Raw genomic sequence first — 25316 nt, 5'->3', positions numbered from 1 at the left:
ATCTTTTCCCCAATGCAACATCCATAATCTAGTCTTCTGGCCAAAGCATTCAGAATTCCATGAAGCATCCCATGATACACATTTCCAGCCACTTCATATTTGCAATGCAGTGATCATGCATCACGTAACAGTCACGGTGTCTATCATGGAGCAGTGAACCCGTCCCACAGAGCAGGGGTCACCAGTGAGGGCCACCGTCTGGTTTTGTCAATAAAGTTTTATTAGAACACATTCTGGCCGCCTTTGGCTCCTGGATGTAGCCGTCCTGTCTGCCTGTGGAAATGTGGCTGCGTCTCTGTCTCTGTTCCCGTCGGCCCGCGTGACTCCCTCTCTGGGTCTCGTTTCCTGGTGTCGTGAGGACAGCCGTCACCCCGAGTCAGAGACAACCCCCACACCAGGCTGAGCTCATCGTGAATTTCCTGATTGCGTCTGTTAACCAAGCGACTCTTCTTTGCCCCCCGCAAAACACGTGTGGAAATTTCAAGCTCGCCATGAGACATTAGGAGGTGGGGCCAGGTGGAAGCTCTGAACGGCCTTTGGGCTCTGCCCTCAGGGATCCTGCCGGCCAGAACACAGCCGCAGAAGCTTGCCATCAACCCTGGACTTCCAGAACCCAAATAAACCTTTTTCCTCAGTAACTAGTTCAGTCTTTGGTATCATGCGATCAGCAGCAGAAAACACAGCAGGGCAGGCGCCCCGCCTGAGTCTGTGGAGAGACCTGCGTGGGACCGGAACCCACTGCTTCCCTCCCCGGCTTTGAGTGTCCACAGATGTTCTCAGCATCCGTCATCGGACCCCAGGGAGCCTCCGCGACCTGCACGCATTTAGTGCGTGTGCACCACACACGGGCGTCCAACCTCCCTCCCACCCGTGTCTGCAGAGCTGGGCTGTATTTGCTTCCCCCGTTACGGGTGACAGGTCCCCAGGGCTTAAGGGTCACAGCATAGTGCTGCAGTGTCTTGCCTCTTCTGAGCCACACAGTGGCCTCAAAGCTGTACCCCAGGTCTGGTCAGAGGCCCACCGCAGGGTAGAATCTCGCCAGGTAAGGCGCATCCATCAGCAATGGCCGGATACAGTGTCAATATGGAGCCATCATCCAAGGCACCACGTGTGCAAAAGCCCCACATCTTTTCCCTTCCACACAACACAGAGGTATTTAGCCCCCAATGTCCTCAGTGTCCACGGGAAATTCGGTCCAGGACCCCATGAGGATACCAAAACAGAGTGGGTGCGGTGGCTCACGCCTGTCATCCCACCTGCTCCGGAGGCTGAGGCAGGAGGATCGCGAGTTCAAAGCCAGCCTCGGCCAAAGCGAGGCCCTGAGCAACTCTGTGAGACCCTGTCTCTGAATAAAATGCAAAATAGGGCTGGGGGTGAGGGTCCGTGGTTGAGCACCCCTGGGTTCCATCCGTGGTACCCAATTCACATGTGGAAGACGTCTTCCCGGCATCAATGCACAGGACCAGTGGGTCTTATCTCAGCCTCTCAGATGACCTGCGGCTGATGCTCAAGGTCACAGGTAACTTGACAAATGCCCCCAACCCCACGGCTTATCCCCGATGCTGGCCTGAGCTCCTGACGTGCCAGGTGTGTGGTGGGGAAGCCCAGATCAGGGACTGGCCCCTCAGTCAAGGCCAAGGAGACGCTGGACAGTTAGCCGCGGAGACCTGGATCAACCCACCGGATCACACCCTGCCCCTCACCCCAGTGCATCCACTTAGTTAAACTAACACGCAGTTGAGCTGTAAGCAACCTCCGGACGGACGCTGGATCTTTTTAATACTTTCCCCAAGAGCGCACAAGCACATAGGGGTTCAGGCTCTACCTACCAGGAAAAAAAAATAAGATAATAACAAAACAAATCACAAAAACCCTGTGCAGGAATCATAATCCAGAGGCGTCATTGTATACCAAAGACCCAGTGCCTCACGCCAATGTCACATAGGAACGCAGGTCCAAAAATCACGGCCGGATCTCAGCTTCCCCAAATCTCCCCAATAAACTGTTACCTGGCCCCAGAGAGCAGATGAAAGGAGGAGATAATTTCTACTCTTATTTTTTTTTTTTCAAATCATGATTTAATTTCAAACTCTGATTTTATTCGAATTTTATTTTATTTTCAAATTGTCATTCATGCACAGCCGAGAAATGACAGTTGCATAAATCGAAGACATGCATGACATTTGGACATAGGTGAACATTTAGAAATGGGTACATCAAGCTTACAAATATACCCATCACGTCAAACACTTCTTTTTTTTGGGGGGGCGTGCTATCAGGGACTGAATTCAGGGACACTCAACCCCTGAGCCCTGTCCCCAGCCCTATTCTGTATTTTATTCAGAGACAGGGTCTCCCTGAGTTGCTTAAGGCCTCCCTTTGTCTGAGGCTGGCTTTGAACTCACGATCCTCCTGCCTCAGCCTCCTGACGGAGGCCCCTGGTTTGTGACCACGTGGCCTGACGCTCTTTCGGCTGTTCAAAGGGACCCGAGGGAGCCCAGCGCGTCAGGCCACTCGGCCATATCCAAGCAGAGCGTGGGGACAGAGATTCCCGCCCTGGGCACGGGGGGGTCTCACGGGGGTGCCGAGCGAGCCCAGATGATCTGGCGGCTCGGGGATTTAATAAAAGCCTCTGAATTGTAAAAGTGGGCGAATTAAATCAAATGGGAAAAAAAGGACTCAGAAAAGTTGTCAACAGGATTTCCAGCAAAATCACTAAAAGAAACAACCTGAAACAGCAGCTGCGTGAGAAATCTTTTTTTTTTTTTTGGTGGGTGGGGGGTTGCAGTGGAGGAATCCCCCCACAAAACCCCCATTTTTATGATCAAGGTAAACTGCCTTCATCTTGAGAGCCAGGACCACACCAATAGGTTCATCCATTTGGTACCAATGATCGAAGTGGATCAGTGAGGTCATGAGTCTAGGCAGGTGGGGGGTGGCTGCAGGAGGGGGTCCCTGGGCTGTGCCTTCGGGGTCTCTGTCCTGTCCCTGGTGAGCAGAGCTCTCTCTGCTCCCTGGTGCCCTGTCCTGAGCTGCTCTCCTCCTCCAGGCCCTGCCGCCATCTTGTTCTGCTCCCCTTGGGCCAGAGCCAGGGAGTCGGCCACCAGGGACTGGACCTCGTCCTCAGGTCCATCATCCAGTGTCTGATGGGTGACACAGGGAGGTGCTAGGGCCCCCCTAGGTCCCCTCCAAGGTGGGTGGGGACACTTCCCGGCCACCAAACTGAACATGGGACGGTAACTCCCCCACATCTTTCCGTGCACAAAGTGGCCCTAGAGAAATCCCCTTCTGAGTCTTGGTTGACGACAGCTCCTACAAAGTCCAGTGCAGAAATGGCCGTGCTCTGCAAGACGGTCCAGTGAGCCTGTTCTGCCTTCCAGAACCATCCAGCACGGACAAGCCACATGATGGCGGAGGCCATGATTCAGGCACTGGTCTTAGCACAAAGGCCAGACGGGCAGCGGGGACCCGGGACAGCTAAGCTCACCTTGCAGGAGAAGGGGGGGGCGGGAGGTGACCCCAGCCAGGGCTCCAGGTCACGTCTGGGGACCGGTGCTGCTCGCTGCAGGACAGAGAGGCACTTGAGACTGTGGGGGTGGTGACGGGCACTGGACCCAGGAGGACGGGGGGCTCCGTGGAGGTCCAGGGGACACAGACAGGGATGTGTGTTGACTCGGTTTGCAAAATAAGTTGCCGAGGCTCTTTGGTTCACGCAATGCACACAACCAAGATTTTTTTGGTAAAATACAGAGCGACATCCTCAGGGTCATTTGTACACAGGGTTCACAGGGCCACGCAATAAAGCAAACATCGTCCTAAATGCAAAAGTGAAGGGATCCATCAAGATGGTGAGGAGGGAGCCTACAGAACGGGAGAATCTCTACCCCCTGCCCCTCTGACAGAGCACGCGTCTCCAGGATCTATAAGGACTCAAGAAAGCCAACACCAAAAAAAAAAAAAACCACAAATAACCCAATCGATACATGGGCAAAGGAACCAAACAGACACTTCACAGAAGAAGAAATTCCATCCATCAACAAATACATGAAAAAACGTTCAACGTCTCTAGAAATTAGAGAAATGCGAATTGAAACTACACAGAGATTTCATCTCACTGCAGTCAGAATGGCAACCATCAAGATTAAAATCAGCAATAAACGTTAGTGAGGACGTGGGGAACAGGCACACCCGTGCGTTGCTGGTGGGGCTGCAAAATGGCGCAACCACTCTGGAGAGCAGGATGGAGATTCCTCAGAAAACTTGGAAGGGAACCACCATGTGACCCAGCTATCCCACTCCTCGGTCTATACCCAAAGGACTTAAATCAGCACACACTACAGGGACACAGCCACATCCATGTTTATAGCAGCTCAATTCACGATAGCTAGACTGTGGAACCAACCCAGGCGCCCTTCAACAGATGGATGGATAAAGAAAATGTGGTGTATGTACACAATGGAATATTACTCAGCCATAAAGAAGAATGAAATGATGGGATTTGCTGGTTAATGGATGGAACTAGAGACTATCATGCTAAGTGGAATAAGCCAATCCCGAAAAACCAAAGGCTGAGTGTTCTCTCTGATATGTGGAAGTTTATCCAACGTAAGGGGTGGGGGATTAAAAAGAAGAAGACAGTAGAAAGATGAGTGGCGTAGATAAAGAGGCATGAACAGAAGGGAAGAGGGACGGGGTAGGGAAAGACAGAGGGATAATCTGACCTAACTTTTCCATTTACATATACGTGTATACAAATGTACGTCACGTGCATCCACAAGTCACTAAGTGCAAAAATACATCCAGGAGCTGGTGCGATGGCACATGCCTGTCACCCAGTGGCTCAGGAGGCTGAGGCAGGAGGATGGTGAGTTCAAAGCCAGCCTCAGCCAAAGTGAGGCCCAGAGCAACTCAGTGAGACCCTGTCTCTAATAAAACCTAAAAAACGCCCGGAACATAACACACAGCCTCTTTTTTTTTTAATCAATATTCCCCAAATACCACAGCACGACCACAGTGTCCCCAGCATCTGCGTTGTATCAGGTTTTGTAAGTCGTCTGGAGAGGATTTGCAGTGCCCAGAACACACATTGGTTCTAGGTAAATACTATTCCATTATTTCTAAAGAGCATCTGGATTTTGGTATCTGCAGCGGGGTTCCCACAACCAACCTCCTGTGGACGCCGAGGGGTGCTTTTCCGATAAACCCAATGAAATGACCTTGACATTCACAGACCCTTGGACCCATCCTCTGGCCGTTCTGTCTCTAGAGATTGAAGTCACATGGTCCTGCAGATCAGGGGACTGACGTCTCTGGACTCTTGGACCAAACTAGAGAGCCCTCCCTAAGATATGGACTTTGAGGTCACCCTCACCCATGTGTCTGTCAAGAGAGGGACAGACAGGCAGAAGATATTTCATCGACACCGCGGAATAGTATTCAGCTATGGAAAAGGATGCAGGTTCAAAAAGAGAGAACAGATGGGAAGTCACTGTCTAGGCAAACTGGTTCTGGCAATGGATTACGGTTAGAGTATTGAATCTTCAAGGCAATCAATGCTCACCCACGGTTCATCTTTCTATTCTGTGAGCTTCTTTACTTTTGCAACTGAAAAAAAAAAAAATCCCTTCCGGGGGTTGAGCAAGACTGCCCTGGCTCTCTGCCGGGGCAGCTCAAAACTCATGAGTCACGCGACCTGTGGGATCTAGGCGCCCAGGACTTAGAAATGCAACATTCATGAGCTCCCCTGTCACCTGGACTCGTCTGCAATTGGAACTTCCTGGCACCGTTTCCAAATTGCTGACGGTGCTGACTCGGCCTTGGAATATGCAGATCACCTGATGTGACCCAGTCTGCCACCAAGGGCCAATCAATGACTTTGCAAAACCTCGGACGCTACCTCGAGATGCTCAGGGGCTGCTTTTCCCACCTGTATAATGGGACTCAGGACTCCCAGCCCTGCCAGGGTTCAACTGGGAAAAAATCCTCATACTGAAAAGGTTAATAGTGCAGAAAAACAACACAGTTTTTCCGTACTACAGGGGCAGAGAGACATGTCACACAATCTTTGTTCCATGTTCAAAGCCCCAGTGAGACCAGGCACGGCGGTGCACACCTGTAATCCCAGCGGCTCGGGAGGCTGAGGCAGGAGGATGGCCTCCTGTTCAAAGCCAGCCTCCGCCAAACGGAGGCCCTAAGCAACTCAGTGAGACTCTGTCTCTAAATAAAATGCAAAATAGGGCTGGGGACGGGGCTCAGGGGTTAAGGGACCCTGGGTTGAATCCCGTGGTATCAAAAAAATCCCAAACCCAAACAAAACACCAGACATCCATGTGTATATATATATATATATGTACATATACACAATGGCACACCAGGGGTCCCCGGTGGGTGGGCTGCAGGGACACTTTGTGCACAGAGAGCCATGGGCTGCAATGCACCACCTCAGCATCCAGAAACCCTGCAGGCGACCAATTCTCTGCCAAAGAGCCTCCTGTCGTCTATCTGCAAATCAGCGACCTGCGACCCGGGGTCTGCACATTTCCAGGCACACTCCAAGGTCCAGGGAACAGCAGCTCCTAAGGATCCGGCAGCAAGCCTCTGCCTCCGTCTACTTCCGTCTCCTAGTCAGCGTCGGATTATTATTGACATTGGCACTTGACGTATGTGCACTGAGCATTGTTGTTCCCGCAGACAGCACCGGAGGTGAGCTGGCCCCTGTTATGACACCGTGCATCCTGTCACTTATAACCCCAGGGCCCACGGGAAGCTCCCCTGACTCAGAGCCCAGGGTGTCCAAGGGATGATTCCAAACACGCTGTGCAGAGCACTGGTTTTCGCTCCCTCTGTCTTTCTTTCTCCCCACTCCCCCCCCCAAAGGAATTAAAGCCAAGGTCTCCCCCAGGCTGATCCCATGCCCAGCCACGGAGCCCTGACTTCAACCCTGCAAATTCTGCCTTTGTTTTTCCGTGCAATCTGGAAGAAGCTGCCCATGTAGCAAAACGCTTACGTTATTTTTTTAAATCATGCTTTTTACTACTGCATTATCATGATACATAATAATAAGAGAAAAAATGTGGCTGCTCAGCAAACTTATGATGATTTTCTCTGTGGTACTGGGGACTGAGCCCAGGGGTGCTTAACCACGGAGCCACATCCCCAGCCCTTTTTACACTGTATTTTGAGACAGGGTGTCTTAAATTGCCTAGGCTGGCCTCTAACTTGTGATTCTCCTGCCTCAGCCTCCCAAGGTGCTGGGATTAGGGGCATATGCACCACTGTGCCTAGCGTCCCTGCCAACTTTTAAATCCTTGCTGTATTTCAGTTTTAAAGAGATGCCTGACATTTACCATTCAGGTTTTTTTGGGAAAATAGAACTCATATCTAGAGATCTCTGCACCCCGATGTCACCAGCGATTACGTCATAATCACGTTGTAAATGAATATCGGCTAATTTTCCCATGGGGACATTCTGGCTAATGTCAATACGGACACCAGCTCTTGGGGATCATCTATCAAGGATCAAGCATTTGGCAAAACAAAGAGAGAGCATGCAGAACAGGGCTACGGGAGGGGCAATCTTTCTATAAAATAATTTCTGCATTTTAATAACATTGCTTTCAATGAAATTGTCTCCAACACCCTTCGAATTCCATCTGGTAAGGCATGACACAGAGGAGGTAATTGGTAAGTGCACGGAATCTCTTAACACCCAGATATGATGTCACATGGGCACAAAGTGGACATCGAAATTCACTGTGGACTCCTATAAAGCTCAGCCTCTTATCTGGGGGGGTCTAGTTTACAAGGGATCACGTACATCAAATGTCTCAGCGTCTCTCTTTGGAGAAAAATATCATATATCCGGTTGGTTCCTAATTCACGTTCAGCATGCGTTGCCAACATCAGCTTAACGTTCCCTTAACGGAATTCGTACAAATTTTCAGAAAACGGACAAATTTCTAAGCCTCATACTCATTCCTCAGCAAACTGAGTCCTTTAACAGAGATGATCGAAAGAACAGGGAAACGCAGACCTACACAATGCGATGACGATCAGAAACAGAGACCACATTCTACAAGGAATGCAGCACAGCGTGATCACAAACACGCGTCTCCGTGGGCCTGGGCTTACACCCAGCAATTTCTGTGCACGCCTCTTAATCAAGGACAAAGGTCTGTTCTTTTTCATGTTTCTTTAGGATACAGGTTCACGGTGTCCACAATAAGTTTGGAATCTGCATCTTTAAATTTTTTTGGTACTGGGGATTGAACCCAGGGACGCTCAACCCCTGAGCCCCATCCCCAGCCCTTTTTGGTATTTTTTTTAGAGACAGGGTCTCCCTGAGTTGCTTAGGGCCTCTCTGTTGTTGAGGCTGGCTTTGACCTCTCCATCCTCCTGCCTCAGCCTCCCGAGCCAATGGGATGCCAGGCCTGTACCACCGCGCCCAGCTGACATCTTTAACATTTAAGAAAAACTTACAAAGCGGAAAGAAAAAAATAAAAAGAAGCAGAAGTACTATTAATTCCCATTCACGATCCTTTTTTTTTTCCTACCAAAATAGCAACCAATGACAATCTCAGAGTAACATCAGTCTTGCATGACACACATTTATACACGTTGCATCCCGTTTGGAGGCTGTGGTCCTAACGCTAGATACATCAGGTTAATTAACTTGTTTTTTCTTTATAGAAGCTATAATACAAATATAGGAGCCAAAGAAATCAAAGCCCCGAGGCTCCTTTGGACGCAGTACAGGGAGGTAAGTAGCCCAGACGCCCTGATTTTTTTTTCTCTGTCCTATCTCAATATCTCCCTGGCACAGAGGCCGACGATGGTGACAGCGTGACAGCCATCCAACTCACCCGCGGACGCCTGGCTTCAGACACGGCTGCTCCCCGAGTTCTGGACCTGCGCTCTCAGGATCCTCGGGGCAGATTGTCACATTATCGCCTGGGACAGCGCCCGGCCAGGAGCTCCCCGACGTGTGAAGATCCACTCGACGGCCCTGGCCGTTTTATCAGGCCATCCCTGGTGCAGAAGTCATCGCCGGGTCACGGACCCATCCATCATGGAGAAGTTATGTGGCTGCCTGCGTGTCCCTGCCTGGCCTCACGCCCCACGTGCCTCAGATGTCAGTCAGAGATAAGGTGCGCTTCCTGACCTGCGGTCCCCTGGGTGGGGGGGGGGGGCTTTGCTGTCACCTCTGAGTCCTTCCCTGCCATCCGAATTCACCCACGGACTCTGGGGACCTTGGGGGAAGTGGGGACGCACACGAGGTCCCCGAGAGCGTCTCCTGAACACGCTGCACTTTGCATTTCTTGCAAGAAAACACTGAGTGTGCACCAGAGGTGTGACGAGGGGTGGGCACCGGGTCCCCGCTTGTCCTCTGTGCGGAAGCATTGCGGTGGCTGCTCCCGATGATCTGTTCAGAGTCTCGGAGGCACCCAAGAGAGTTCCCCGGGACGCAGTCCAAAGAGCCCCGAGGAATTCATTCTCTTGTGGACACACCCAGGTGAGGCAATGGCCCGGGAGGTCAGGAAGCTTCCTTTGTGGGTGCAGAGCAGGGAGGTGCCCTGGTGACCCTGACGAAATCCCCAGGGAGCCTCCAAACCCACACCTCACACAGTAACCTGCAGGGCTTCTCTTTCATGTCATTTCCCACTCCCCCCATTTAGGAAATGAAGAAGAAAACGAGGGGCACGCTCAGCCTCTGTTTTCCTAACTCTGCTTCCAGCAACCAAACAGGGCTCACCGGGAATGACTCTGTGTGACGTAACGCGGCTGGCGTTGACCTATTTTCCATTCTTTTATTTATTTATTTTTTTGTACCAGGGATTAAACTCAGGTCCCTCGACCCCTGAGCCCCGTCCCCAGCCCTATTTTGCATTTTATTGAGAGACAGGGTCTCCCTGAGTGGCTCAGGGCCTCGCTTTGGCGGAGGCTGGCTTGGAACTCTCCATCCTCCTGCCTCAGCCTCCAGAGCCGCCAGCATGGTCCAGGATTCTCATCTCTCTCCTCTCCTTCTCTGTTGGAGGCCACCCTGCTTCCTCCTCCCAAGGACGCTTTTATTATTACTATTTTTGTTTTCTTTTTGGAATAGGCATTGAAGCCGTGGCCTCATTAAGCAAGCACCAAGCCAACCCCTACCTCTTTTTTTTTTTTTTATTTATTTGGAGACAACGGTCTCCCTAGGTTATCCAGGCTGGCCTCAAACTTGGGATCCTCCTGCCTCAGCCTCTACGGTTGCTGGGATCACAGGTGGGGGCTGCCATAGTCCACCTCCCAAGAGTTTCTGTGAAACAAAGGTCTATCCTAAGGCAAACCTTCCTCCGCACTGGTTCCCAGCGGCTCTGGGAGGTCCTCTGATCATGCCCTTGTTGGACGGGTGCTGGAAATGCACTCTATGCTGGCTCATTCCGACCTTCACCGGTACCAAGTCAGACAGCAGAGAGGCTCTGTTCGCTTGGTGCCCCTAGAAATGCACGATCAAAGCTCAGAAACCGGGAGCCCAAATGGACCTTTTGTCTTTATAAGTTGATTACCGTGGGCATTTGTTATAGTAACAGAAAGCTAACACGGCTTCTCAGTGTCCTGTCCGTGGCCTGAGGACCCTCCTTAGCTACTGAAATGAAGGTGACAAGGTCGCACTGGGAGGGGGGGGGGGACCCAAGGGAAACCCCCTCCCTCCCAGAATCCGGCTTCCACCATTACTAGTGACATGGGAGAGGGCCCATCAGATAAGCAAGACGGAGAATTGTGAGTCCTCTCGGTGGTTTGGGGTTACTGTGAGTTTTAATTATCGTTCCGTTCCTGGGCTTCTACATGGGCCTGATCATGGTTCTCCCCCTGATGTATTGCCTTCTGCCGTTGGAAGTTATAGCTTTATTATTAAAGCAAAAAAACTAAGTCCTCGTAAATTACCTTTCTTTAAATAGCCTTCCAGTCGGACTCCGGGAGGAAGGAGCCCGGGAAATTGATGGCCTCTACGGTTTTCCAGAGTCGTTTCAATAGCCCCAGGAAATGGAGCTGAAATATAGGCTTCTTAAACGCTATTCTTTATACATGAATACCACGGCCCTCAACAACCAGAGCCTATGAAATGTGCCCACCAAACAGCAAGAAGGCACACATTGTACCTGTGAGAGCCTTCTACTTCTTTCGCCTGTTATACAACTTTACCTATTATACAACCCATGCAATCAGTATTAACTTAAATATAGAGAGGCACACACGTACCTTAGTACCTTAGATGCAAGGTTTTAAGTCTCTTATGTAACCACCCACGTGTGTCTCTATCCAAGGGGACCCTGACTTGGGATGCTTGGAGTGTTTTCTTATTTTATTTTAATTTATTTTTTTACTGTACAATGATGTGAACTTGATAGACATTCAGTAGAACTGTACCCCAAAAACTGGATTGGATCTTATTCCTGGGCTAGTGATATGTTGTGCGAGATTCTGACAGCTCGGGAGGCTGAGGCAGGAGGATCGTAAGTTGGAGGCCAGCCTCAGCAACCAGCAAGGCCCTAAGCAACTTAGTGAGATCTTGTCTCAAAATTAAAAATAAAAAGCTATGAGCCAGGCAGGGTGGTGCACACCTGTAATCCCAGTGGCTCGGGAGGCTGAGGCACGAGGATCGTAAATTCAAAGCAACTGTGAGGCCCTAAGCAACTCAGGGAGACCCTGTCTCTAAATAAAATACAAAATAGGGCTGGGGATGGGGCTCAATGGTCCAGTGCTCCTGGGTTCAATCCCTGGTTACCACCTCCCCACCCTGCAAAAAGAGGTCTGGCAATATGGCTCAGGGGTGAAGCACCCCTTGGATTCAATCCCTGATACCCCCTCAAAAATAGGCTGGGATCATTTGGTGGGATAAATGCAGTAGATATATTTCCAACTAAAGACATATTCAATTGACTAAAGATATAATCCCATTATAATTGAGGAACATATGAATCTGGTATGTGGTGCATATATTTATATATAAATACATGATATATATTAAATGTATATATAAATATATACAAAATATATATGCCACATAAATGAGCATTAATATATAACATATATTTATATACTTATACATATCTATTTAATATCTATGTGTATTTAGCATATGACATATAATGTACATATAACTAACATATATAGTATGTGTAAATACACACCATATATAAATTAAATACGTTTAATCTGCATACAATATTTTTCTTAATTTTCTTAAAAGCAGACACGTTACTTTTTATATATTATATAACAAATTTCATATAACACGTAACATGGTATTTGCACGTGATTAAACATATCTAAATTACCCTTCAGGTCTCTCAACGTCCTCACATCAGTCGATTATGAACTTCTAAAATAAATGTGCACGTGACTGTGTCTACACATACACACGTATACACGCCCACATCCCATTACCCTTAATATTCTCAAGATTTCAACTATCTGAGGGCCTCCAAAAGATTGAGAATCTGTGAATTTTACTCTGTGATTTCCGTGTGTTTGATGTTCCTGTTCCTTGCCCACATCCCAAGTTCTTAGAAATTGATTGCTTCAAGATATCTGGTGGGGGGGAGACGGGATTTGAAAATCAAAAGGAAGCCTAAGTGTTAGTTGCTTAGGGCCTCCACTAAGTTGCTGAGACTGGCCTCCAACTTCCAATCCTCCTGCCTCAGCCTCCAGAGTCCCTGGGATCACAGGTGTGTGTCACTGCACCCCGCTCATCTGGCATTTCTAAAGGGTGTTTGAGGGATCCAATTCAGTGGGACATTAATAGCTAGAGATGGTGCATGAAGGTCCCTGTTGGCAAGTCTGGGAAATCTGAAGACAGTCTCTGGCCACAGGAATGGGAGTTGTGTAATGAGCGTGTGGCTTGTGGATTGCAGACGGACGGAGCCTTATCCAAGGCTGCCCAGGCTGACATGAGCAAGCTGGGGACAAGGACGTCCAACCAGAACTTCTCTGAAGCTCCTTGTCCTTATTTCTAGAAGAAATGTTGCATTGCCTACTTTGCAGGATGGTTGACGGAACAAGAGATGAATGACACGTGGTTACTCCCAGCCACTTGAGAGCTTGTGGCTACGTCTACGCAATTTCTGAAATAAGGAGACCATTTTTCCCTCGAGCAACGAATGGTTCTTTAATCTTGGACTCTCAGCACAGGCCGTTTCGAATATTTCTTTTTATAAAAAAAAAAAAAAAAAAAAATTCACGAATGCTTCATAATTATACGTAATAGTGGCGTTCGTTGTGACACATTCGTACATGCCACAACAAAATAATTCGGAAAATTCCGTTCCCTCCGGTGTGCCCCTGGAGGGCGGTCCACGCCACAGCAGACCCCCTGGTGTAGCGGGAGGGCGGGCGTTGAGTGGGGTGGGGTGTGTGTGCTGGGATGCTGTATTTCTAGACAGCTCTGGAGGACGTCAGTTTGGGGAGCACTTTCGATGTCCCCCAGTGCAGGGGGGCAGACCTCACCTGTTTCCTGAACACAGATTGTACTCACGTGGTGAAACCAGCCAAGGAGGACGACCTCTGATGGGCTGCGGAAAAGTCTATTTCTACAAGACAGATCCCCAGGCGATACTGACCCCCCTACCCACCCCGGGTGGACCGTGGCCTTTGACCCTTGCCCATTGCAGATGTGTCCTGGAGGGAGGAAAGCAAACAGTAGACTTCTAGGAAACAGTGGGTCCCAGAGATAAGATGGTGCATGAACCCAGTTCTGAGTTTTTCACAGTGACAACAAGTTTCAAAGTTTTTCCAACAGCTTTCCTGAGCTAAGATCCATCTGGCTCAACCCGACTGTCCAAACACATGTCCGCAGACTCCAGTGACTAATTCACCGTCCTCGTAAACCCTAAATCCCAAACTCCTTCTGTCACCCGGGGGCCATCTTCCTACCCAGAAAAGGAGCCCTCCCGTGCCCGATGGATCAGCTTCTCTGCAGAGTAAAGGGGAGCTTGCTGGTCCGAGGTCTCCCGCCTGCATCCTTCCTGGGCCGGGAGCTCACAACCTCCCTCTCCAAGGCGCCAGGCAGACGCAGACCTTTCCCAACTTGCACTCGGATCCCGTCCCGATAAACCCGTTCATGAGGTGAAACTCTTTGTAAGGCCAAGTGTACTGAATGCATCCAACCTCCCGAACAGCCCAGCTTCTCCACCCAGCACCCTGGAGAGGGTCTTGTGTTCCCCCTGGTGATCCTGTGGCTGATGGGGACCTGGGGCTCCCCACTGGGAAGTGTCCAGCACCCTGGGAGAGGAGCTTCCTCCTGCATCACACGGGCTCCTCCCAGGTGAACTTAAGGCCAGGACGGCATCCAAGGATCACTTAGCAGCAAGCCCCCGTGTCCCATGAGGAAAAGATGATTTTGCCAACATAAACTGTAATTCACAGAAGGAAACCAATTTCCTACCTCTGCATAGGCGCCGTCCATGTTTGGCTGTTAGGAGGGTCATAAAGGAGCTAAAGTATTGTGTACAAGACCTATCACCCCAATCTAGCTTGTGATAGAGAAGCATTCATCATCATACTGGATTATTTTAATTTTTTTTGTCGGGGGGGGGGGGTACTGGGGATGGAACCCAGGGGCACTAAACCACTGAGTTACATCCTCAGCCCTTTTTATATGATATTTAGACACAGGCTCTTATTGAGTTGCTCAGGGCCTTGCCAAGTTGCGGAGGCTAGCCTCCAACTTGTCATTCTCCTGCCTCAGCCTCCAGAGCAGCTGGGATTGCAGGCATAAACCACTGCACCCTGCGGTTGATTCCATTTTCAAGAGCTTGTCTTCCGTCTTATGCATGCAAGGGATGTTTCAGAAGAATGTGGAAAATGAGCCTTTAAAACAACAGTGTGCTAGCTTCTGAGAGTATAAAGATGAATAGAAAGATATACTCCTAAAAAACACAATGACATGCACCACGTCTTCACGTCTGGGGAACAATAAAGATGAAGGCCACGCATTTCTCTGATGTTCTCCTCTGCAGTTCACAAGAGGCTCTGCCGCGGCAACTGCGGTTCACAGAAATCGCCTCCCGCGATTCCTGCCCGGAGCTGCTGTACACGAAATCGAGCAAGCGTGACCCTCCCAAGTATCTCAAGTCCTTGGAAGTCTGACACCCTCGACCTCTTCTTCTAAACGTTGGCTTATTTTTGTAGCACATCTCTAGGAGGCTTCAAAAGACAGGCAAACCCCTCAGCTCACTGCTAGGAGTAAACTACCCCTGACCTAGGGATCAATTATGACACGTAAGCTAGCCTTCTGATTTTTGTTTTAAGTTTTTAAAACAAACTTAAAAAAAAAAGACCTAACAAACAAGAATGTCGTGATGTGACCAAAACAAACAAAAATAACTTTCTCATCTGAATATCCATTTTTTTTTCCATTCCAGAGAATGGAAGGAAATTGAGGAGAACTCTAAAGACTCCAGCTATTGAGTATTGGTAGTAAACCCAGCATTTTTTATTTTATTTTGGTCCCAGGGATTGAACTCAGGGGCACCTGACCACCAAGCCCCATCCCCAGCCCTACTTTGCATTTTATTTAGAGACAGGGTCTCACTGAGTTGCTTAGTGCCTTGCTTTTGCTGAGGCTGGCTTTGAATATGCAATCCTCCTGCCTCAGCCTCCCAAGCCAGTGGGATTACAGGCATGCACCACCGCGCCTGGCATCCCACCGATATTTCTGCAGTGAGTTTGCTGTGGATTGAGCTGTATCTCCCCCAAAGATATGTTGGATTCCTCACCCTCAATACATGAAAAAGTGACCTTATTTGAAAGCAGAGTCTTTACAGAGATAACGGTGTTGCAATGTGATCATTTGGGTAGACTTTAACCCAATATGACAGGTGTTCTTAGAAAAGGAGAAAATTTGGACACAGAGACTCACAGAGGGAATAGGATACTACAAGATACAGGAAATAACAACCACACATAAGCCAAGGAGAGAGACCTGGAATAGACCCTTTGCCAACAGCACTTAGAAGGAAATAACCCTGAAATCACCTTGAGTTAGGATTCCGGGCTCTCATAAGAACTGACAACACATTTCTGTGGTTCAGATCCCTTAATTTGTAGGACTTTGTTATAATAGCCATAGTAAATTCATGCAGAATCCATGAATGACTGCATTTGGGTTACAATCCCTTGTCTTCCCAGCATCCTCAGAGGGAAATTGCGACTGCATTACATGGTGGAAAGCGGCTATAGATTGTAAAATGTAATTTTGTCGACCACATACTATTCCTTAGTACCAAGGGATTCCCTTGCCTCTTGCTCATTTGGCACCCTCATGGATGAGAAGATGTAAAAATGGTAACCAGAAGGTAATTTCTGAAGTTGGGGGGCTGGGACAAGCTTTTCAGGTTGCACCCTGAAACATTGGAAAAGGGGGCGAAAAGGCAGGCAAAAAGCCCTAAGACAGGAACAGCTGCAGCATATTATTTTTTAATCATTTTCTATCATTTCAGGATCCTCCTTTACTCTCTGGATTCTGCCCAGCTTCCCCCTGGACAATGCACACTGCTCTGAGGATTGGCACATGCATTTCTTTTTTTTTTTTTGGAACCAGGGATTGAACTCAGGGGCACCTGACCACCAAGCCCCATCCCCAGCCCTACTTTGCACCTTTTATTTAGAGACAGGGTCTCGCTGAGTTGCTTAGTGCAGCTCAGAGAGAGGCGGATGCTCCACTGCGCATGCGCCGCGGGCCCCGCTCCGGGCCCTGCAGGGAAGCCGGCGGCCAAACCCGAGAGGGAGCCTGGCCCAGTGACCCGGAGTCGGCTCCTGGGGGCTCGGACCGACCCGCTACGGGTGGCCGTGGGCAAGGCCATTTGTGTGCAATCGGTGGCGGGCGGCGGTGGCACTCGGAGCACCTTTGCCGGCCCCTTGCCCAATCCCCTGACCCCTGCCTGCCCCCTCCTTGACTCCCTTTCCAAGTCCTCCTTGACTCGCCTCTGCGCGGCCTGAGGCTGCGAGGCTCAGCCAGTTTCTGGAAACCGGTGAACACCTGCCCCTCTCCCGCGCCGCTTTTGTGCTGGGCGACGGCGGCGGCCGCCGAAGCTGCAGAGGCCCGGGCACGCAGCGCGCGTGCGCGGAGCCGCGCGAGTCCGCCCGAGAGCGCGCGTGCGCGGGGGGCGCCAGAGGCCCGCGGCCGACGGGCGGCAGGCAGGCAGTGCGCATGCGCAGCGAGGCTGCGGCGCGTGCGCGGGGACGCCGGGCGCGCGCCGCTCTTCCCCGCCCCCTCCCCGGCAGAGATGGCAGCGCCCGCGCCCGCGTCCCCGCCGCGGCCCGTCACCCACCTCATCTTTGACATGGACGGCCTGCTTCTGGGTGGGTAGCGTCCGGCGAGGGCCGCCGGCCGAGTCGGGGCGGGACGGGGAGTTTCAGGGCTGGGGACCCGCGGCGCGGCGGCGGCGGCGGCGGCGGCGTCCGGGCCGGGACCCTCGGGCTTCCGCGCGCTCCGCCCCGGGCCGTCCCCGAAGTCGGGCGGCGGCCGGAGCCCGCGGTCCCATGACCAGGCTGCCGGGTGCGCGTCGCGGCCGCGTCTCCGCGGCCCCAGCGCCCGCTTCCGGCGGGGCCCGAGCACGTGGGGCGCCGTCCCTGGGGACCCCCGGCCGGTGTGCCACCCGCCCCGCGCCCAGCCTCAGTGTCCCCCACTGCAAAGGGGCGCGGAGGGTACCTGCCCCCGGGCCGCCGGCCGAGGTGAGCGCACCTTGATTGTCGCGCCCCGCAAGGTGTGGCTTCTCACCCCGGCCGCCTCGTCCCCCTGGGGACCTGGTCACCATCCGAGGCATTTTTGAATGTCCCAGCTGGAGCAGGGAGGTGGGGTTACCTGCACCTAGTGGACTCCAGCCCATTGCACAAGACAGCTCAGAAGCAAGCCATGACAAGGACTTATCCATCCCCAGGTGTCCCCGTTGGTGCAGAGGTGGGGAAGCCCTGCCAAGTGGCCTGGCCGCCCAGCCTGGCCAGCCAGCAGCCAGGGCATTACCTGGGAAGTGCAGGGGCTGGTGCCCCAGCCCACACCTGCCCCGTGGGACTCTGCGTTTGAACCCAAGCGCCTGCAAGTGTGAGCAGTGCCGCTCTGCGGATCTGAGGCCCAACAGATCCTGGATGGTGTACCCCGGTCAGTGCAGGTCGTGGACAGTTCGCTGGCCTGGAGGAAGCCAGGGAGAGTTCAAAGACAACACCAGGTAGATAACTGCAGACAGGAACTCGACCCCCAACCTCAGCAGAACCAACAGAGTGAGCCTGGCTCCGTGTCCCACGCTCACATGCACACCAGACCTGCAGATGAGTCAACATCCCACACACTGCCCTTCCACGGCCGACCTCTGCGTGTGCATAGCTGATTGCTGATCTCACAACACGGCTAGGTAGGAGCAAGTATTTGCCTTTGACTAATTAAAAACAAAAACAAAGTCTGAGGCTCAGAGAGCTGTGAAGTCAGCTCTCTGTCCCTGTGATAAAGCAACTGAGAAAAACAAGCTGCAAGGAGGAGAGATGTGTTCTGGCTCATGGTTTCACTCGGTGGTGGGCTGTCTCCCCCGCCCCGGGCCTGTGGTGAGGAGGGACACCGTGATGCAGCCGACCTGTTCACCTTGTGGCCACTGGAAAGCAGACAGAGGAAGTGATGGGGAGAAAGATATAGTCCCCAAGGGCACACCCTGAAGGACCCACACCCTTCAACCAGGTCCCACCCGCTACAGTTTCCACCACCTCCCCCAAAATGTCATTAAATTACAAATCAGAGCCCTCAGGATCCCGTCGCTTCCAAAAGCCCCACCTCTGGACATTGGTGCAATTGGGGACCAATAGGGAACATTCAATTTCCAAATTATAAGACACCTAAAAGTACTTGCCCAAGGTCTCACAGCCAGTACAGAAGTTAGCAGAGAAGGATTCTGAATTGATTTGCTTCTAAATATGTGTGATAATTAGCTCATCTTCATGTTTGAATGTGACCTTGGTCTCTGTTCATACTGCTGAGTATTCAGTGGTAATGAGACTGATTTTTTTTTTTTTTTTTAACACACACCAACTAGTCTCTTCATTTTATGGACACAGATGTAAATTGCTGAATTTCAAAAGGGTTGAAGAAATCCCCACAGAGGTCCCTAATTGGAACAAGCAGTGTCTTGTAGGTGCTCAGTTTGAAATGACTCCATTTCAGAAGGCGTTTGGGATACCTAAGTAGAGTTCCTAGATGTGAATTTTCTTACTCAAGTGGTCAAGAAGTTTAATTGTCGAATACGTTCCTTATCCCCCTAGTGAAGGGTCCAGGTGACCTGTCCTAAGAGGCTCATGAATTTTAATGCAAACCAAGATCTCTCATTAAAGTCAACTTGTAAAATTAGCTTGATGCCTGATTTTGATCCTAGATTCACATAGAGCCATATGGATGTGACTTGGGTGGCATTGCTCGTGGGGGGTGGTTATGGAGTTATGGACCAGGGTCTCTTGACAGCTGAGCTGGACCGGTTCTCAGAGGCCAATCAGCACCCTTACCCTGGTGATCCTCTCTTCTGATCAGAGAGTTGCATTCCTGATGTTTGGAAAGAGAGACCTAACCCTGTTACCCTCCCCCACTTTCTGCCCTCTTATCTTCCCCAAGTCTCCTTTTAGCTTTCCCAAGGACCAAAGCGTACCTCCTCTAATTCTGACTGCTGTATATCTTGTTTGCATAACAATGGATCCCGGATTTCTAAGGGCTCCTTTCTCCGTGGGTCTGTTTGTCTTTGGAGTTTTGAATGCACTTCCCCAGGAGGCCGGCTTTGTCCCGTGTAGCCCCAATAGTGCAGTTCACAGGGAAGTGAAATCCAAAACAGTTTCTAGGGGAACTTGTGCAATGCAAGAATGAGGAAGTCAGCAGGACTTCAGCGAGATTCTCAAGGACGCCCGCCCGGGCACTTTACAGTGAGTGTTATTGTGCTGTTGATTGTCCTTTTAAACAGAAAAAGCACTTCTGGATCTTTTTTGTTTTTTTTGGTGGTTGTTGACACAGGTAGCGATGAATCGGCTGTGACTCACATAATAGCCAATGCCATCAGAGAAAGAGAAGAGGGACATGATTTTGAGGGAAGAGGCCAAGTGTCTGGGCCCCTCAGCAGCAGGGTAGGGACGAGAGCCAAAGATCCCGGTTTCTTCAGAAGTGGAGGGATCTTGCTTTCCGGAGTGGCTGGGTCTCAGGAATGCAGTGAAGCCATGGGATTTTCTGAGCAGCTTCAAACAAGCAGAAGGATTTAGACAATTCTGATTTGGATGATGTGTTTGTCTAACTCAGTGTTCCCCAAAATATTGTTCTCACTTAGTATAAGAAACTTGGAGTTTTGTTACACTTGTTTTTAATACTAAGTCCTCAAAATTTGTGTATTTTACACTCGACACATCTCAGAGTGATGTGGTTTTTTTTTTTTCTTTTTTGGTGGGGAGGGTACTGCAGATTGAATTCAGGGGCCCTCGACCCCTGAGCCCCATCCCCAGCCCCACTTTGTATTTTATTTAGAGACAGGGTCTCACTGAGTTGCTTAGCGCTTCGCTTTTGCTGAGGCTGGCTTTGACCTCGCGATCCTCCTGCCTCAGCCTCCTGAGCTGCTGGGGAGCTAGCCTCATTTTGAGGGGTCACTGGCCACTTACTGGCTGGAGAGCACAGACCCAGATTATGGGACAGCAGCCCCTCTGGATGAAGGCTGAGGTGGGAGGGCCAGGCGGAGGTGGATGTAAAAAGGCACAGAAAGAGCCATTTTGGTGTACACAAATGTGAAAGGTGTTTTTAGGAGTCTCCCACAGTAGTTATGTAAACTTCCTAGAGAGTCACCAAGGAAATAAACGTGTTTTTGAATTCTTGAAGAATGGGCAGAAAGGTCTGGGTGTAGCTCAGTGGTAGAACATCTGCCCCATACAAGGTGCTGAGTCTCATCCCCAGCATCACACTGTGTGTGTGTGTGTGTGCGTGCGCGTGCACACGCGTGTAGCTCCAGAAAACACCAAGATGATAAATCTGAGAGGGGAAGTAAAAATATGTGTGTTCTGGTTTTGGTGTTCACACCCCCAGATGTACCAGATGGCAGGATTTGATGGGTGACAGGAGGATTTGTGGTTGACCGTCGTGTGCTGGGACAAGGCCTGTCCTCTACCCCTCGCCCTCCCACAGCTTCCTCTTTCTAGGGAATGGCACCGCCTCTGATGGGTCCCAGGTGACACCCTCAGGTCCTGGAGGCAGGGTCCCTGGAGTGCTCAGGGAGCCGTGTGCCCAGGCAGTCACTGGTGTGCTGAGCGGTGGGCAGTGGGTCCGGCACCCACAGACAGGAGGTCAGCGGGCTCAGGGTCCCGTGTCCTGTTAACTTGGCCCAGACTCCTGCCTTAAACCCCAGGACAGACGTCCTCAGACCTGAAGACAAAAATAGACTCCCCTTATGCAACCTCAGCACGTGGAGGAGGCCCATGAGCACCTGAGGCCTCAGCCCCGGGCGTCCTGTCTCCTCGCAGACCTGGACCGGGCAGCCCCGTCTGTCAGTGTGTCCGTGTTGAGTGTGCAGCCCAGCTGCCCTTGTCTGAGTGACGGAGCCGGTTGCGGTTTCAGTTGCAGGTTCTGCAGGCCGATGGGCCTCGTGTCCAGCTGGCGGTGGACAGCGTCTTGCCGCGCTGCAGGTGGGAGGGGGCTTCCTTACCACGCCCCCCCTTCCTCCTCCTCCCTGGGGTGGGATCTGGGCAGAGTCAGGCACCCTGCTCATGGCCTTTGTTTGCTGTCTGGGGACAGGTGTCACTTTGCCTTTCTCCTGGAGAAGCTGCGTGTAGGTAGGGGACTGTGGGTTCCTTGTACCCTTCTGATGGTCTGCTCTCGACCCCGATTCGCTCTTTTCAGCTTCTGCGCTTCGAGTCTCAGTTCCTGTGTGTCATTACTCAGGGGTAGATGGAGATCCGTGGCCATCAAGAGCCAGCCCCTGAGAGATGTCTGCTGAAGGCAGTGTTTTCTAGGTTCCCAGGTGACCTCTCCGACTCTTCACCTGTGGCCTGAGTCACTGCTGCCTTGGAACCTGTCCCCAGTGCAGCCGCATGAAAGGGGTGGGGGGCTAGGCCACCAGGGCTCCAGCCTCTGCAGTGGGCCTCTGGGCCTCTCGGAGAGGCCCTGGAGCTGATTGGCCCCAGCTGCCCGCCCTAGGAGCCCACATCAAGGAGGTGCCGTCTGCAAAGCAGAGAGCAGGCCTCTCCAGCGCCAGGTCTGCCGACACCTGGGCTTGGACCCCGTCTCCAGAACCAGGGGCACCCCCGTTCCCCTCCAAGGCCGACCCAGCGCCAGGCATAGTGCTGCGGCAGCTGGGACAGCAGCCTGGCGTCCGGCCAGAGGGAAGCACAGCTTAAGGGGCGTCTCCCACGTCAGGTGTCGCTGATCAGCAGTGCCTGACACGTGGCACCTGTCCACCATGAGCTTCGTCCCCCTGGGTCCCAGGGCGGGGGCAGGGATTTGGGTCCACGCTCTTGTGGTTTAAAATTGCCGCCTTGGTTCCTACCAAGAATCTTCTTGGACAGTGTTAGGGTGTGGGTGTGAGTGACCCCCAGAAGCTCATGTGCGAGGAAATGGAAAAAGGTTCAGAGGAGGAGTGGGTTGTGAGAGCCTTCGCCCACCATGAGTCAGTCCCGCGACGGGGATTAGCTGGGCGGAACTGGAGGCAGGTGGGACGGCGGCAGGGGGCGGGCATGGGGGCGGGGCTCTGGGGCATATATTTTGTGACTGGCAGCAGGGCCTCTCTGCTCCGTGACCCTCATGTGACCTACTTCCCTCCGCCACCTCTTCTGCATGGGTCCTGCCTCTCCTGGGCCCCGAGGAGTGGAGCCCCCAAGGAGTGGAGCCCCCAGGTCCACCTCTCTTTCTCTACAGTTGTTCTGGTCGGGTCTTTCAGTCACAGCAGTGAAGTCGCTGACTAAAACAGACTGTCCCTGTCCTCTCCCCTGCGTCTCTGCCGTAGACCACCCCCAGGGCAGCGTGACCTCCCCTGGGCTTTACAGGGGTGCTCCAGCCAGGTTTGGGCGCAGGACGCCTCGGCCTCCCGTCCCGTGTTCCTTCCCTGTGAGTTACCAGGTGTCCCGCGTTGCCGTTGCTGTCCTCGCCGAGGTGGGCCCTCGCACCCCTAGACTCTCTGCCCCTAGTTCTGCGAGCTAGACTCGGTGACGCTCTCCTGCAATCAGTGATCTGTTTAAAATCTGCTGCAGGTGACAGCCATCCAGATAGGTAAGAGAGCAAACCAAGTTCGCCTGACCCCCACCTGTGGCTGCTGGGTTCACATGACACCCCCACTCTCCCCATGGCTGCCTGGTCCCTGTGACTCTCCTCCCCACCCCCCGTGGCTGCCTGGTGTACCTAACCCCCTCCCGCGGCTGTCGGGTTCGCGTGACCCCCCCCCAGCACTGCCGGGTTCAAGTGACCCCCGCCAAGCACTGCCTGGCTCGCGTGACCCCCCAACCCCCCACAAGCACTGCTGGGTTCGCTTGACACCCCCCCAGCACTGCCGCGTTCGCGTGACCACCCCCCCCCCCAGCACTGCCAGGTACGTGTGACACCCCCCAGTGCTGCTGGGTTCGCGGGACCCCACCCCAGCACTCCCGGCTCCTGTGACCCCCAGCGCTGCGGGGTGCGCCCGTACAGCGAGAGCAGATTGGCACAGGTGATGGCCCTCAGCTGATCTGGGGCCTGGAGCCCGAGGCCAACATGAGCAGCAGGCCTCCCTCCACGCACCACCCACCTGCGCAGGCGGCAGGCAGGAGGAGGTGTTCTCCATGAGAACCCCGCACCCACCTGCCCTGCAGACTGGCACTGCCCAGCTGGCGGGTGCCGAGGTGGGAATGCCCTGGTCTGCGCTGCCCCAGGCAGAGCCCCGCTGGCGGGTGGGCCCTGTGGACGGCCTCCCCGAGGAGCTGGGCTTGTGAGCGGCTCCCTGCGGGTGCTCTGCCAGACTTGACCAGCGCTCTGCCCTGTGCCCCGATGCAGCCACCCATGCCAGTTCACGCGGCATCGGCAGGTGCTGGAGGGCCTCGGAGTGAGTCTGCTGGGGTTCCCAGACCCCATTAGGACCTCGGCGACATGGCGGTGGCTGTGGGAGACGGGACAGAGAAGTGTCTGGAGCTGTGTCAGCGCAGGGCTGTGCTGGGGAGGGTGTGGGAGCAGAGGGAAGGGACGTTGCAGCCCCCGGAGGAGGAGGAAGGGCTGAGCAGGAAGCTCTGTGTGAAGCCCAGAGGGAGCTGGGGGGGGAGGGAGGGAGGGAGGGTCTCCTAGCACGGCCTCTGCAGGACCATTTGCCATGAGACCCGGACGCCTGTGGCCCTGGCCTTGTCCTTGGAAAGCGTAGGTTCCGAGAAGCAATCCTGGTGCTGGTGCTTGGTGTCTTGTGGAAGGCCGGCTTGGGGGCCCCCCCAGGTGCGCGTTTGGCCCCGAGGCTGGCGTTCAGCAGGGCGGCCCAGGCCCGCTCACGGCACTGAGGAGCAGTGAGCACCTGGTTTGTAGACCTGTCGCCCAGTGCAAGGAAACAGGACCCAGAAAAGCACCGGGGCCCAGTCCAGGGCCAGCAGCAACAAGGTGAGCACAGCTGACCCTGGGGAACGTCCATAGTCCCCTGGCAGAGAGCAAGAGGAGGGGCAGAATGGATTCTGTCTTCCATAGAACATACTAGAACGAGTTTGTGTGGTAGAAAGTGCGGACAGAGTGACATTCTACGTGGGGGAAAGGGGTTTGCGTGCCGTGATGGTTGGCGGAGGGAGGCTCCCTTAGGAAAAACGCAATGTAATGCGGGGAGAATGGTGCAGGTGGGTGGTCCCCGCTTTGAAGTCCCCACCTTAAGCGCTGGGCACAGCCGTCACCCAGGGAAGCCAAGAACACGGGGTTGAAGGCAGGAGGGGCTGTGGCCAGGAGGGTGTGCAGCGGGCTGCTCTGGGGCACCCATGGGCCCCTGGGTCTGGGTTGGCTCTGAGGGCAGGGCGTGGCGATGTTTCCTGAGGGCTGCGAGCCCATCAGTCCTGCACGGAAACCTCCAAACTGTGAGTGGAAACAAACCTCTTCTCTTTAGGAGTCAATTCTCTCAGGTGTGTGACAGTGACCATAGCTGACCAAGACGAATAGTCTAAAGGGACCTAACTTCCCTCCCGGGGGTCTGGAAAGGACCAGGTGGTGACGAGTGTACAGCTGTGACGTGCACCCCCCAGGTCGTGTTGAGGGATGGCTCCCGCCAGGCTCTGCTGCTGGGCTTTATGTGTGGGGTGTCCTCCTCCTTCAAAGCACTCCCTGGAGTAAAGGAGGGCAGCGCCCGTGTTGGAAGGCA

General features: G+C 52.8%; 2 protein-coding genes across 5 annotated transcripts in view; one reads left to right on the top strand and one right to left on the bottom strand.

Moving 5' to 3' along the window:
- LOC114106838 (steryl-sulfatase) overlaps positions 1-19740 on the bottom strand; it is a 103451-nt gene extending 83711 nt beyond the window's left edge. Inside the window, exon 1 of one of the 3 annotated variants that reach the window (XM_071606586.1) lies at positions 19656-19740. The gene's annotated coding sequence lies outside the window, so the exon portion shown is untranslated. Of the gene's footprint in view, positions 1-17306; positions 17535-17998; positions 18597-19655 lie in introns of those variants that run through there. The other 2 variants (XM_071606585.1, XM_071606584.1) reach the window with 2 other exon arrangements.
- LOC114082289 (pseudouridine-5'-phosphatase-like) overlaps positions 17236-25316 on the top strand; it is a 53484-nt gene continuing 45403 nt past the window's right edge. For both annotated transcript variants that reach the window (XR_011705708.1, XM_071606587.1), the window contains exon 1: positions 17236-17337. Coding sequence is in view for 1 of the 2 variants with exons in the window: in XM_071606587.1 (XP_071462688.1) it covers positions 17262-17337 (76 nt within the window). In the remaining variant the exon portion in view is untranslated. The remainder of the gene's footprint in view (positions 17338-25316) is intronic.

This window comes from Marmota flaviventris, chromosome X, assembly GCF_047511675.1.
Source record: "Marmota flaviventris isolate mMarFla1 chromosome X, mMarFla1.hap1, whole genome shotgun sequence".
Classification (NCBI taxonomy): Eukaryota; Metazoa; Chordata; class Mammalia; order Rodentia; family Sciuridae; genus Marmota; species Marmota flaviventris.
Note: the sequence above shows the minus strand (reverse complement) of the source record. Positions and strands in the feature narration are given on the sequence as shown.